General features: G+C 42.1%; 1 protein-coding gene across 2 annotated transcripts in view; it reads right to left on the reverse strand.

The window, feature by feature from the left end:
* Positions 1–3,005: 3,005 nt before the first annotated feature.
* Positions 3,006–15,982, reverse strand: part of TRIM29 (tripartite motif containing 29) — a 41,902-nt gene continuing 28,925 nt past the window's right edge. For both annotated transcript variants that reach the window (XM_033918595.1, XM_033918593.1), the window contains 3 exons: positions 11,436–11,525; positions 7,850–7,926; positions 3,006–4,009 (listed from right to left, as the gene is read on the reverse strand). In XM_033918595.1, the coding sequence (XP_033774486.1) occupies positions 3,947–4,009; positions 7,850–7,926; positions 11,436–11,525 (230 nt within the window). In that variant the 3' untranslated portion in view covers positions 3,006–3,946. The remainder of the gene's footprint in view (positions 4,010–7,849; positions 7,927–11,435; positions 11,526–15,982) is intronic.

A 15,982-nucleotide genomic window follows, 5' to 3' on the forward strand; every position in this document is an offset into this window, starting at 1 on the left:
GCTTATCTTTCTTGCTGAGAACATCACTTGTTTATTTATTGAGTGGCCCCAGTAGTCTGGCGTGCACCTCTTAGAAGTCCCAAAACACTCATTACCAAAAGCTACTTTCCTTTTCGTGGGTCATTCAGAGTGCCGGCTAAAGTTGTAACTTCTTGTGAAAGGCATGTGGACGTAAAGAGACATGATTTCCATGAAGGAACTGTCCTATCCTTCAGTGAAGAGCGAGCATTGAGGGAGCAGGCAGGGCTGCCTTTAGACCCAAGGAGGGCTTGTGCAGTTCCCCTGTTCACAAGTGCCTAGAGAACCCTACGAGAATGGTTTATAATTACACCTACACAACACACAGGCCGTAGGGGTAGATCCTCATAGAAAACCAAAGAGAAATACTGCAGAAACGATGTACTTGATGACAAGTCTTTATTTCAATCAATAACCATTGTAAAAATGTGGTACACCTCTGTGATGAAGGAACAGGGACCCGACACGGTCCACGTTTCGACTAAGACATCTTCCTCAGGGGTCCTATTGTGAAACATATGGAACAGTGTTACTCATGTGAATATGTCAAAAAAACATGTGAGTGAAAGTGAGGAAATATGAAGGTGGAAGTTAAAACCACAATGGTATGGAGCCAAGCTGTAGCAAAATATTGTGATTTTTTTTTTTTTAATTCAATTTTTTATATCATTCTCCCAGGGGAGCTCAGAATGGTTTACATGAGTTTATTAAGGTACTCAAGCATTTTTCCCTGTCTGTCCCGGTGGGCTTACAATCTATCTAATGTACCTGAGGCAATGGGGGGGGGATTAAGTGACTTGCCCAGGGTCACAAGGAGCAGCATGGGTTTGAACCCACAACCCCAGGGTGCTGAGGCTGTAGCTTTAACCACTGCACCACACTCTCCCACTGTGCCACACTATGACATAAAAAGGCCTCAGATGTGGTAGGTGCTGCCATGGAGTGTGAAGGTATTATTAGATATATTCACATGGATAATACTGTTCCATATATTTCACAATAGGACCCCTGAGGAAGATGTCTTAGTCGAAACGTGCACCGTGTTGGGTCCCTGTTCCTTCATCACATAGGTGTACCACATTTTTACTACGGTTATTGATTGAAATAAAGACTTGTCATCAAATACATCATTTCTGCAGTATTTCTCTTTGGTTTTCTGTTTCTCGACACCCACTGCAGTTTTGTTGTATTCCTTTTCTTGTGTTATGTAGATCCTCATGGCACGTTCTTAGCAAAAAAAAAAATCAACTTTACTGAGCTGATGATAAATGCATGCAAACAGCCATAAAGTGTCAGTGCTACTCCCGCAGGAAGCCCTCTGTGCAGATAAGGGATGCGTTTTCTGTTGTTGACTTTCTAGGCTCAATGATAGATTTTCCCCGAAAAGAAGTTTAAAGTGCATTAGGTAAGAGGTGAACAGAACTGTATGAAGAACTCAGAAGACAATCCATTAGCAGCAAAATATATGCGTATATTGTTTTTCAGAAGCAATGACATCTGGGTACAACATGCTGGGTACAAATGGCTTCTGTTCCATACCTTTCCCTCAAAATATCCCCTCCCCCCTCAAGAAAATCCAAGCATCTCAAACAGCTAACAGTGCAAAGCTCTGCAGAGGTGTTATAATATTAACAGGCCAGCCAGCTCCATATTCTTCCAACAGGGCTGATCCAGTCCATTGCATGCAAAGACTCGTAGTCTCGCTTTCCTTAGAAAATGCAATGAGAAAATGACTTGCAGACCTCAATTTCTGACAAAGTTTGGGTCTCTATAAATGAGCACACTTTTAAGCTAACTTGATAGAAAAGGGCTTAAGGTTCTTGATCGGTGGCATATTTATCCAGTGAGTTTGGTTCTGTTTGATTTCAACAAATCTCTTGTTGGAGAAAGTGTGGCCAGCATGGTACATATTTTCACATGTGGTGGCCATGTCCAACTATGCAGAAGTTTTGGACATCTTGGGCTGGGATATTTTCAGATTTTTAAAAATCACGAAGGCTCCCTTTTTTAAAACTACACAGCCGAGTGCTGCACGACAAATGCTCTGATGCCCATTCAGTTCCTATGGGCATTGGAGCATTTACCACCCCAGCCCTTGCTGTCGGCTTTTGTAAAATAGGGGGTTAATTTTGCCTGACTGTTCTTACTACAATGCCAACCTCCTGATTTACCAGACTCCTTTTTCAAGTTCTGCGTGTTTGTTTGGTTGTTGTATGCAGAGAAACAACAAAACTTTGGACCACTGCGGCTATGCCTGACCTGGACTTGATACCCTCTAACCCAGTGGTCTCAAACTCAAACCCTTTGCAGGGCCACATTTTGGATTTGTAGGTACTTGGAGGGCCTCAGAAAAAAAATAGTTAATGTCTTATTAAAGAAATGACAATTTTGCATGATGTAAAATTCTTTATAGTTTATAAATCTTTCCTTTTGGCTAAGTCTTAATAATAATATTGTCATTTATAGCTAAAGAGACATATAATCAAGAAACTGTTTTATTTTACTTTTCTGATTATGCTAAACATACTGAGGGTCTCAAAATAGTACCTGGCGGGCCGCATGTGGTCCCCGGGGCCATGAGTTTGAGACCACTGCTCCAAACTGTGGCATGTTTATTATCTTAGTAAATTGTTTGCTATTCATCACAATTATCTTGATGTCTTTGAGAAACTTTAGCAATCCTTTGTAATATGGTATTCTACAATTTGCTACTAGATTGCTTATGTATAGTATACAGTTTTTTTCGGAGACCTTAACTTAGCCAAATCTCACGCATATTTCGTCCGGTGCTGTTCCCTAGATCCACTGCTGTGTCTGTGACAAACTGAGACTGTATTGCTTTGATATTGATCGGTTTACATTTTTGGGACGTTGAGGGGGTGGGAAAGAGGAGCGTTTGTGGGGGCGAGAGGGTGGACTCGACTGTAAACTATATTATTGCTACGTGCTCTAAAGGGGAGATTTGTAAACTTTGCGAAAAATATTTCTGTTAAAGTTCAAATGAAAAAGAAAATGCAATGAGAAAGGCTGAACTACAAGTCCCTGTATTCCAAGGGGTTAAACTCAGGACTAGATCTACCCTGTCGGGCGAAGCTGGATCCAGCTGGCAAACCTTTGTGCTCAGAGATTAGAAAGAAGTAGTTTGCAATGAGAACAAATACAGGTACATAGCAAAATTGTGAGAGGTTGGCCCACACTGCGCAATGCAGAAGGCCATACCTACAGCTCTACTTGCCCAGCGCCAGCTGGTGGCTAGAAGATATAGTTTTGTTCTTACACCGAGGTTTCAAGTTTCTCTAACTTACCGTTACATATTAAAACAATTAAAAACAAGTGGCTTAACAGTTTACATGATATTAAATCTGATTAAAAACAGTAAATGGAGCCCCAGGCTGATTTTAATTCAGCCCTGAATGGCACATATCCTGCCAAGTCGCCAGCTGAAAATATAAATTTCTTTTCCAGAACCACTAGTGCTATTACTTATAAATTAATTTCATTCATACAAAAATGGACTATCAAATAAGTCTTATAGCAGCTCAATCAATTTTTTTTTTTTAATATCTAATTTGAAGAGGTGAGCTGACTTGAGGGAAAAAAAATGAATGCCAAATCTCTTGTGAATATGGGCACAGAAAGGCAAGTGGTGAATTGCCCTAGAATCCTACTGGGGGAAGGGATGACGAGCTGCCAATTATGTGAGAAGACGGAGTCTAGGATGGACTGGCGATATCCATGCATCCCTGCCCTGGAACTGATAGAGTCAGCAGGGCCAAGCTGGTGAATGTCTCGTTTCTTATAGAAGAGTGCCCTCTACTGCACCATCCCACCGAGAAATAGCAGAGGTTTGGCATTTGAAAATAGATCCAAAGGAATGGTTGGTCTTCTCTACTCCCTCTTCATCCCTTGCTCCTGTATGCTGTTAATTTCATGGTGACTCATTGGAGGTTCCTGTTTTTCCTTTATTGACATAAAAGGGACGTTGATGGGACTGTAAGAGATAAATTTCACACTTTAGAATTGTATCATAAAGATATTCAATGCCTGAGCCCTCACATTGTGGATACCAAAATACACAAAACAATGCAACACAAGGTCCCCACGGAAATGCAAAGCAAATGAAAAGAAGTGGGAGTGGATGAGATCCTTCCGTATGGGATCTTTATCGGCTGAGAATCATTCAGTAAAAAGAGTCAACATTGCCACTTTCGGTCTACATGCAAAACAAGGGTCTACACGCAAAACAAGGGTCTACACGCAAAACAAGCAATGCATTTGCATTTAAAACAGACACATTAAAAACAAAGAAGAAAACTACTACACATTACAATAAAATTGTACATAAAAAGTATAACCATAAAGAAATTTAAAAAGGTCCATACCGATAAAATCTTAAATGTGCACCAATGCAAGACAAATAAACAACAAAAAAAGAGGAATAAAAATAAAGAATAAATAAATTTAAAAACCACCTAGTTAAAATTTCATCACAAGGTATTTTTTTTTATTTATCATTTATTTTTATTCCTCTTTTTTTGCTTTTCATTTCTATTGGTGCACATTTAAGTAGTCCTTTTCCTAAGGTGCGGTAGCTGATTTAGCGCGCATTAAATGCTAACGCACGCCAACGCGTCCATAGGATATAATGGACGCATTGACACATGTTAGCATTTAACGCATGCTAAATCGGCTAGTGCACCTTAGGAAAAGGGCCCTAAGATTTGATCTGTATACTTATTTTGTCATCTGGACCTTTGTTATTTCCTTTTGATTATACTTTTTATGTACAATTTTATTGTAGTTTGGTTTTTTTTCATTTTTTTTAATTCTGTGTATTATAAATGCAAATATATTGTCTGTTTTACATGCAAATGCATTGCTTGTAGTCTCCTGAGGAAGGTATTGCCAAAATGCTGGCAGTGTTGAGTCTTTTACTGAATGATTTTCAATCAATAAAGATCCCATACGTAGGCATCTCATCTACTCCCACTTCACTTCATCTGATACCAAAGTACACCCATTCTTATATCCCTGGCTAGCTTTCTATACAACCGGCTCCCAGTATACTCCAGAGTCCTCTTTAAATGTGCCTGCTTAGCCTTCAAGATCCTACATGGCGTCCTTCCTCCCGTTATCCCACTCTTTTGGAATTCCTCAAATCCACACTCCACCAGACCCTCCCAAAAACTGAAACTATCATTCCCCTCTATAAAAGGTATATCCCGCGCAGGAAAACTCGGAACATCCCTCCCCTTTAGAACCACAGAACTCTGGAACAATCTCTCATCCCCACTCAGAAACTCAAGCTCCTTCCAATCCTTCCGCAAACACTTGAAAACTTGGCTCTTTGCAAAAAATCTAATCACCTCCCATTCTCTAGTATTCTGTCCCTCTCTATCCTTTTAGTCCCTCTCCTTTATCCTTTCATTGTAGTTCCTTTCTTCTTAATTCTGTAAACCGTACCGAGCTCTGCGCTTGCGGAGATGGCGCGATATACAAACCTAAGGTTTAGTTTAGTTTAGTTTAGTTTATAATCCCCAGACTGAAGCAAACATTTGATCCCACTCCTATAACTAATCACAGTATACATCTGACCCCACATCTGAGTGTGTGTGCTTAACACTGTATCCCAATGTGTACACAACCAACCTTTTTATTTATTTATGTCTTCCCAAAGGAGCCCAGAACGGGTTACAGGAGTACATTCATAGTATGGGTAGGACAAATTTAAGCGAGACATAGACTTTACAGCATTTACAGCATGGACAAAGGGGTTTAGACTACAGCAATTACAGTATAGACATAACATGCAGACTTACAAATACAGATTTAGTGAACATAGAGTGGTTTAAATTGCAGCATTTTCAGTGTAGATATGCTAGGAAGTGAAGTAGCTTTTCTTTGCAGGGGGGGGCGCATCTTTGTTGTCAGAGAATGTGGTAGTAATTCAGGTTATATTTGCGGTGGCATGCGAGTTTTAGCGAGATTCCGTGTGGTATATTAGGTGGTGTCTTTGGGGTTCCATTTGTCCGGGGTGTAGACCTGGGTCTTCAAGGAGCTGGGTTTGTAAAGAGGAAGGTTTTCAAGGCTTTTCTGAAGTTCCAAAGACTGTCTAGTGATCTAATGGATGGGGGGGGGAGGGGATTTTGTGCCACATTCTGGGTATCTAATGAGAATATGAGCGTCTTCAGGCTGTCTCAGACGTGAGTGAGCGGCCTGGTGGCAGGACCAGCCATTTTTCTGTTTGGGATCTCAGTGATCGGTTGGGGACGTAATTTTGAAGTTTTGATGCTATGTAGTTTGGTGTCATTTTGTGGAAAGTCTTGAAAGCTAGTACTAAGGCCTTAAAGGCGCATCGTTTTTGGAGGGGTAGTCAGTGCATGGATGTTAGGGCAGGAATGACATGGTCGCGGAAGCCCAAATTTTTTAGGAGTCGGATTGCGGCGTTTTGCACATCTTGTAGACGGGAGAGTATTTTTGCTGGTAAGCCCACTAGCAGAGCATTGCAGTAGTCTAAGCGGGATAATAACTCTGTTTTCCAATGTGTACATATACAACCTCACATCTGTGTTCCCAACTTGTATCCTAATGTGTATACACCCAACTCCACATCTGAGTATGTGTACCTAACCATATCCCAATGTGTACACACCTAACTCTGCATAAAATCCTGGGAGTCACGCTGGACAAAAATCTTTCCTTAGAAAATCACACCGACCTCACCGTCAGGAAAAGCTTCTCTGTACTTTGGAAACTTCGCATCGTAAAAAAATGCTTCAATGACACTTCTTTCCGCCTTCTTGTACAATCCTCCATCTTCAGCATTCTAGATTACTGCAACATCATCTACCTTAACGCCACGAAGAAAACTACCAGGAGACTAAAAATAATCCAAAACACCGCCGTGCGCCTCATCTTTGGCCTAAAGAAATGGGAACACGTCACCCCTTTCTAACACCAACTTCACTGGCTGCCATTTGAGTCTAGAGTTCTTTTTAAATTTGCATGCTTCTGCTACAAGGCTGTAAATGGTTCTTCACCAAGTTACATCAATCCCCACTTTAACCTCTATTGCACCAACAAGAAATCCCGTCGAATTCAGCTGTTCGCCTTCCCTTCGCTCAAACTTTGTCACCTCAAAAGATTCCTGGACAAAACTTTTGCCTTCCAAGCAGCTAAGCTGAACCCATGGCTAGCCCAAATGATACTCGAGGCCCCCACTTACCTCGGCTTCAGAAAATTACTTAAAACCTACCTATTCGGCAAACAAGACCCTAATTGCCCCCCATCTGACTATAACACCTCGCCCCCCCCTCCACTTCTCCTCCTTCACGATGCCATCCCTTTTTCCCTACTTTCCACATCCTCTGTCTAGTTCGTTTAAAGCTGTAATTCTGATAAATAGTTGTAAATCTGCTTGTCTAAGCAGATCCTAATCTAACTGATGTAAACCGCCTAGAACTCGCTGTGTATGGCGGTATATAAGAATAAAATTATTATTATTATTATTATTATTATATAGGGTATATACCTAACTCTGTAGCTGAGTGTGTACATATCGAACCCTGCATCTGAGTGTGTGCACCTAACTCTATATCCCAATGTGTAGACATCCAACCCTGCGTCATATTTTAGTATTTTTAATATGCCAGTAACTACACCCTTCCTCGTATCTCGGTGTGTATACTCACTTCTACATCTTAACACCAATACATCCTATCTCACTTAAAATATCCAACCTTTGTCAACCTCAAACTCTCATCTGGATGAAAAAGATTTGAGACATTGACTGTTGTATTGTAAAGCATAGGAAATTCTGGGTTTTCCTTACCAGTAAACTCTGCTTGTTTGATTTCCAAGTCTGAGGCTGGGTTTTGGGGGTCTGTTGTCTCGACATCATGGAGTAAGCTATATGAAGAATAAGAACTTGCTTTAGTATGCCATTTTCCCATTCCTCAGAAGTCAAGGCTGACCAAAAAGAAAAGTCTTATTGGGGGAATGGGGGGCAGCGAAGGACAGTTTTCAGGTTCTCCACTTTAGGACAAGGTCCGCAGAAACTTTTTACCCAAAAGATTTGCACCAAGTTTCAAGAGAAAGTGGTACATGCTTTCAATGTAAGCATAGAAACATGATGGCAGATAAAGGCCAAATGGCCAATCTAGTCTGCCCATCCGCAGTAACCATTATCTCTTTCTCTCTCCGAGAGATGCCATGTGCCTATCCCAGGCTCTTTTGAATTCAGACCCAGCCTCTGTCTCCACCACCTCTTCCGGGAGACTGTTCCATGCATCTACCACCCTTTCTGTAAAAAAGTATTTCCTTAGATTACTCCGGAGCCTATCACCTCTTAACTTCCATCCTATGCCCTCTCATAGAACTGAGTTAATCCAATAAACATAAAGATCAAAGGATTATACTTTTTCATTGGCCCAACTTAATACATTTTCTGACTAGCTTTCAGGAGCTGAAATGTCTCTTCCTCAGATTAGGAACGAATGAGCAAAAGATGGCAAGACTAGAACACATCAGTGAATCATAAACATTCCAGTGAAGGGGAAAAGCTGGAGAGGGTGGATGATCAGATGTCAAGCACCAGAACTCTGAGGCTTATAATTTATTAAAAAACCTTGATCTTGTCTCCTCTTCTACTAAATCGCGCTAGTGGTTTTAGAGCGGGGAGCCGCGCTGAATGGCCCACGCTGCTCCCGACGCTCCCGTTCTTATGAGCGTCGGGAGCAGTGCGGGTCATTCAGCCCGGCTCCCCATGCTAAAACCGCTAGCGCAGTTTAGCAGAAGAGGGGGTTAGTTTTGTCCTCAGTTGTTAACATCAAATTATCTGATCCTTTTAATTTCAAAAGTTGTTACTTTCCTAAGTTCCCTTTTATTATCCTGATCGCAAGGTCATCGATGCAGTGCTCTGGTCCCAAGAAGTGCTCCCCCTCCCCCCACACAGCTTTTCCCCCATCATTATGATGCTTTTAATTCATTTATTTATTCTGGTATTGCCATTTTTTTGTCTCTTCTGTCCTGACCTGAAGGAGAGGGTCTTAGCCCCAGAAAGCTAATCAAAAAGTTTATTAAGCTGGTTGAATAGTCCCTTTTTTTCTTTTTTATTGGATTAATCTTTATTTTTATATATTCAAGTGGAGTAACACAACAACCACACTTCTTTGAGACTTGCTGCTGTTTGTGTGGGCAGGGTTTCTATGCAAAATCACGCAGACAGATTTGAAAGCAGAGGGGTCGATACTCAATAGGTCTTATCCAGGCTTGAACAGCTTCTGCATATCCAGATAACACCACTGACTATCTGAGGAGTGCTGGGGAAGTTCAGGGTGCAGCTAAAACAGATTCCAGCCTGAATATTGCCAGAACCTGGATAGGAACCAGCAGCCGTTGCATATCTGGATAGTCAAGGCTGGTATCGGTCCAGCCGGATGGCCACTAGGATGGTCGCCGGACTCAAGGGTCTCTCATACGAAGAAAGACTGGGCAAACTGCAGCTCTATACCCTAGAGGAGCGCAGGGAAAGGGGTGACATGATTGAGACATTTAAGTACGTCACAGGTCATGTAGAGGTGGAAAACGATATATTCTTTCCCAAGGGACCCTCGGTCACAAGGGGGCACCCGCTCAAACTCAGAGGAGGGAAATTTAGTGGTGACATCAGGAAGTATTTCTTCACAGAAAGGGTGGTAGATCACTGGAACAAACTTTCGGTGCAGGTGATCAAGGCCACCAGCGTGCTCGACTTTAAGAATAAATGGGACATCCACGTGGGATCCCTGCAAGGGTCGAGTTAAGGAACTAGGTCATTAGCACTCAGACTTAATAGGATGGGTAAATGGAGTGGGCAGACTTGATGGGCTGTAGCCCTTTTCTGCCGTCATCTTTCTATGTTTCTATGTATCCAGATATGGCTTGGCATTAAACCCAAGTATAAAAAGTCCACGGCAGCTGGTGGCTTAAAAAAAAACCACTGGCTGCTGTGAACCGAATATTGACCCAAGAATCTACATGTTACTCTTGATATTGCTCAAAGCAGAAGTCCAGGAATGACCTACATGCAGATCAAAGCTCCACAGCAGGATTTTTTAATGAAATAGGCTCATTTTCAGACTGTGTATGCGCACAGATCAGTGTTTATCTGTGTAAATAGCTTTGAAAATTGCCACGCATTGAATTTAGGGAGAAATTATTTTAGTAATGTATTAATTTTTTCAATATTTAATCCATTCCACTGAAAAATTACCACAGCAAGATACATCCAAACAGCCAGTCAGCTTTTCACAATATCCGCAATAAATATTCATGACATCATTTTGCATTCACTGCCTCCACATGAGAAATTATGAGTAGTACCGTGTTTCCCCGAAAATAAGACAGTGTCTTATATTAATTTTGGGCCCAAAAAACTCACTAGGTCTTATTTTCGGGGTATGCACATGATCATCTCTCCCTTCCTCTCCTTCACCACAATTTTTCCTCTTTCCTTTCTCTCCCCCACATGTGCAGCATCTTTCCTCACCTCCCTCCCATCCCGGTGCAGCAGAACCCTTGAGCACCACGCCGCCCGCCCCTGCCATGCTGCTGAACCCCCCACTAACCCTTCATTCTTCCCTCCCTCCCATCTGAACCCCACCGACCACAAGAGAGCCCTACATACCGGTACCTCCCTCCAAATCAGAATTGGGCCAGCAACACTCTAAACAGGCAGCTTTGGCCTTGTCCGCCAGTGAATTCCCTCTGCCGCATCACTGATGATGTCATCAGTAATGCGGCAGAGTAAATTCACTGGCAGACAAGGTCGAAGCAGCCTGTTTAGAGTGCTGCCGGACTGACACTGAGGGGGAAGCGGGGAGGGGGGGAGCGGTCCGCCACGGGCGCTGTCTTGGTGCAGACACCCGTCCTTCCTCTCCACCCCCTCACTCCTTCCCCACCCCTTACTGCCACGTCTGTGCACCGCTTCTCTTCTCCCATACATCTGTAATGTTCCTGGCGCAAGCAGCAACCCCCAACCCTGCTGGCGTGCTAGCGTCGGCTCTTCCTCTGATGAAACGTCCGGGGCCTGCACCTAGGAAGTGATATCAGAGGAAGAGCCGAGGCTGGTACGACAGCAGGGTTGGGGGTTGCTGCTTGCGCAGGAACATTACAGATGTATGGGGGAAGAGAAGCGGTGCCTGCACCTAGGAAGTGATATCAGAGGAAGAGCCGAGGCTGGTACGACAGCAGTTTGGGGGGCCACCACTCCGGGCACCTCTCATCCTTGCTCTGCCACTGCACATAAAGCAAGATTACGCAAGAGGAAAGAAAAGGATTTGCTGTAACTGGTCTGTGAAAACACTGCACAATACAATCCTGGAAAATGCAATAGCGATCAAAACTATATCGATTTGCGCAGAAAACCAATGTCTTACCATTCATGTTGAAAAGGCTGTTCTCAGCCTTGTTTGGTTCAGGCGACGCCGGTCCCATGGGGGAGTACGTGTAGGCCAGTGGGCTGCTAGCTGTTGAAAAATGCAAGCATTGTGTTAGTGTCTTGTTAAGCTTCCTGCTTGGGCTGGGGCCAGGTGTCTCAGGTGACTTGGCAAGTTGCTTGAACCAGGGAAGAGAGCAACAGGGGGCGAGCTTTATTTAGCTCCTACTTGACCTATACGTTTAACTAGAGAAAAGAGGAGGGTTGGGGTTTTTTTTGTCAGATCACTGACTGGGAACATTTTTAAACTATTGCAATTGGGGTGGAAGGGAGGAACATCACCTCTCCCACCCCCCACCTCCAAAATGGCATGACCTGTAATTTTTGTTTCATTTGTTTGGTTTTCAGAAACTTACCACTAATGGAGGGCTAGGGCTGAGGTGATTAAAAAAAAAAAAGTGGAAACCTGATAATACAGTAAAATGAGGGAACTGAGCTTCCCTAGCTCAGAGAAAGGCATGAAAGGATTCAGGTCTTACCAATTCCCACCTACCGTATTTTTCGCTCCATAAGATGCACTTTTTCCACCCCAAAAAGGACCCCACCCCCAACCCCACCCCCCGCTGCCCTCTTACCCGCTCGCCGCCGCAGGAAAGGAAGAGAAGGGCCGGCGACATGCAATCAGGCCCACAAGTCTTGCCCGACGTCAATTCAGAATTTACGTTGGGGAAAGGCTTGTGGGCCTGATTGCACGCCGCCGGCCCTTCCCTTCATGGAGTTGCAGCAGCAGTGGGCGAGCGGTGGACCAGGGAGGAAGGCAGGCAGTGAGGGGGCGGGGGCATGAACTCAGGACATAGGAAGGGAATAGAAAGAGACAATTGTTGGGAAGAAAGAAAGAAAGAAAGAAAGAAAGAAAGAAAGAAAGAAAGAAAGAAAGAAAGAAAGAAAGAAAGAAAGAAAGAAAGAAATCACCAGACAACAAAGGTAGGATTTCAATTTAGTGATCAAAATCTATCTGCTGCAGTATATTTGTCTATTTTTCAAGGGGCCTGGTTTCAGAGGCACAATTTGGTTCAGAATATTTTTTTCTTGGCTTTTCCTCCTCTAAATCTAAATTGTCTTATGGAACAAAAAATATAGTATCTGAACACACACCAAGCTGGCACAGCAGGGGTAGATGTTTACAGCACCAGGAGGAAGTGCTGATTTATCGTTTCTCATTTCCATAGCACTACAACTCACTAGCCTCTAATCCATTTGGTTTTGTTATTTTTAAAAGACAAATAGGAGAAACTTCCTTCACAAACAGTGAGGGGCACGACAACAACAACGAAGGAGACCAGATGGTGCTCGATCCTTTTTATTATAAAACAGATTCGACACGATCGTGTTTCGGCCCAAGAAGGCCTGCCTCAGGAGTCTTGGTGTTGAATAATACAACCAAAGATGTGTTAATCCAAAAGTCCAAGTATTGCAAGAAAAACACTAGAAAAGACCAAAGGAATGGCTGGCAACAATTGCAGCGAACACTGCATGAAAATGAAACTGAGAAGCATAGAGAAAATGATGCATCTTTTGAACTGGACAAAGGTGTGAAAGTACCAAGTGGAAACCTGATAATACAGTAAAATGAGGGAACTGAGCTTCCCTAGCTCAGAGAAAGACATGAAAGGATTCAGATCTTTCCGATCCCCACCTACGGTATCTGAACACACACCAAGCTGGCACAGCAGGAGTAGATGTTTAAGGCACCAGGAGGAAGTGCTGATTCATCATCTCTTATCTCCATAGCACTACAACCCACTAGCCTCTAATCCACTTGGTTTTGTTATTTGGAAAACATCGTTAATCAATCGTTAATCAATGTTGTACAAATAGCACAATTTTAATTTGTTGTTATCAAATGGGGAAACATGTACACCCCCATACACACACACACTTTTACAAAACCATGCAAGAGGTTTATAGCACTGGCCATCGCTGCTCCGAATTCTATGAGTATTGGAGCAGCGTAAAAAAAAAAAAAGAATTCAGCGCACTGGCTGGCACTAAAAGCCTCTTGCACGGTTTTGTAAAAGGGGGGAGGGGGTTAATTTTGGTCAGTGGTAATTTTTTTTTTTTTCAAAAACTTTATTCATTTTAAAACTTTCAATAAGTGCAATAATAAAACAATCATATATACTTTAACATCACTTACTAATCCATCAAAGACTAAATCATATCAATTACACTCCCTCCCTTCTTTATACCCATCATTCTATAACATTAAAATAACCCCCCCTCCCCCCCGGACATTAATGGTAATTAATTAGTGGTAATTTTTTTTTTAAAGGTTTCAGATCTTTGACTGATGATTCCCAGTTGGTGGCAACAGATTCCAGGTCTGTGACCTGGCATAAAATCACCACAATTCTCGGCACTGCTGACCTGGCATGTAAAAACTGTCATGCCAACAAAAGTTTCCTGAATGCAAAAAGTCCTGCCAGAGGGAATATTGGGATAAACAATTTAAAAGTACTAGCAGAGACATTTCACTGTAAACAGTATTAAACAGAACTGTAGCCTAATGGTACTTAAAGAAAGTGAAGCAGAGTTCTGTCATTCAGAAAATGTAAAAATATACCAGAAACCCACATATATCAAGCACACCAAGATATACCAAATACATTTATTCAGTGATAAAACATTACAGACTAACATTTTGGTTCTCAATTGTAAAACAATCTTTAGAGCGAACAAGTAACACTGTACAGTTTACATAGTAACTGGAATCAAACAGTGCCCCCTGCTGTTTCCGCCAATGTGTGCTTAAATGAATGAGCAGAGCCAGAAGGCTGGTCTGTAATATATTTTCATTAAATAATGGTTTTTGCGTATTTTGCTTACTGCAGTGTATGTACTGCCCTTTTGGGCCTCTCAAGTACCTTGTGGCAGCTAATATGAAGAATGAAAAAAGTCATTGAGACATGGCCTCAACTGGGTTTTTTTTAAGAACTTGGCATTTCTCATTTGTTTCAGGATACATGGAACGGAAAATAAAAGTAGAAAACCATACACTGTGCAAAGCATCATATCCCAGTGAACAAAGTAATGAAGGGAGCAGGCTCTTGGAGCGTGAAGTCCTGAAGACCATTCGTAAAGCTCAAAATTTTTTAAAAATCTCTTCTGATTGTTCCTGGCCCTGTTTAACACGTGTCTCTGTGCCCTGAGCATGATCTGGGTCTCCTCCTGTTCATGGTTTCATTCATATTGATAAATAAATCTTTGGTCACTGATAGTCCCTACCAGCTGGTGCGTTCATTTGTATTCCTTTTTCAAACTGACATTGCTTGAGTTTTGGAAAGGTTTCAAAGGCAGGTCGATTAAAACTTTCGGTCATTATGATCCACTCTCCAGCAGGCCCCCTGAAAAAGGTTTTCCAAAACACGGACCGCTTTGGGTCCTATGTTTTGACAGAGCTGGTTTCAGATTGATTTGTCTCATCCATTTATGTGCATTTTAATGTTTGAACATTTTAAAAATATCCAATAAATTTTGCATTCATTTATCTGCTTCCTCTGTGACATTCAGGAGCTATTGTTCCACTTCATTTTAGTTTTGAGGTAAATATATCCTGGCCTGACCTTGTCCCAAAATGGTTCTTGTGCCTAGAGTATTGAGTTTATTGTATTATCTTTTCCCGCTTCCTTCTCTTTTATAGTAAGTAATTATTTCTTTCATATGTACTATAATTAGATGGTGAGCCTGTTGGGACACAGAGGGAAATTCAAAGTACCTGATTAGATTTTTGGCCATTATTTAAGTCAATTTAATTGTTTTGTAAACCACTTTGAATCCTTTGGGAGATTTAGCGGTATATAAGACTCCACATTAAATTAAAATAATCTCAACCTCAGTCCTTCTACACCACCATTCTTTAATGCAAGTCTTTCCTCTCTCCTTACAGAATGACACGAGGATGGGGACACATTTTCTATGCTATACTCAAAGATCTGCCCTGTACCACACTTTTTTTTTTTCTTTACATCGACTGTCAAAAAGTTCTTTTGTCCTTGTATCTATACGTGCATAATAAACAAATCTTATTCTTGTCTGGCCACCTTCCCCAAACTGGCTTAGCTTGACTGCTAGGCTGCCTCAGGGTTATCTCAGTCTGGAAAGGCTGCCTACGGCAAACTCAGTCCAGGTTCAGGGAGCGGACTAGACTATTGCCATGTCATTTATCTGAGCTCCACAAAGAAAACCCTTAGGAGACTAAAACTGATCCAGAACACTGCCGTCCGCCTCATATTCGGCCTGAACAAATGGGACCACATCACACCTTTCTACCACCAACTGCATTGGCTCCCTTTCGAATCCAGAGTCCTATTCAAATTCGCCTGCTTCTGCTACAAAACAGTTTTTGGCCTATTACCTAGATACCTCAATCACCATTTCACTCTGAATCTCACCAACAAGAAATCCCGCAGAATCCAGCTGTTTGTCTTCCCACCCCTAAAATTATTGTTTATTGTTTAATTAGTTTTTTGATTAAACGCTTTATCGATT

This window comes from Geotrypetes seraphini, chromosome 13 (assembly GCF_902459505.1).
Source record: "Geotrypetes seraphini chromosome 13, aGeoSer1.1, whole genome shotgun sequence".
NCBI classification, from domain to species: Eukaryota; Metazoa; Chordata; class Amphibia; order Gymnophiona; family Dermophiidae; genus Geotrypetes; species Geotrypetes seraphini.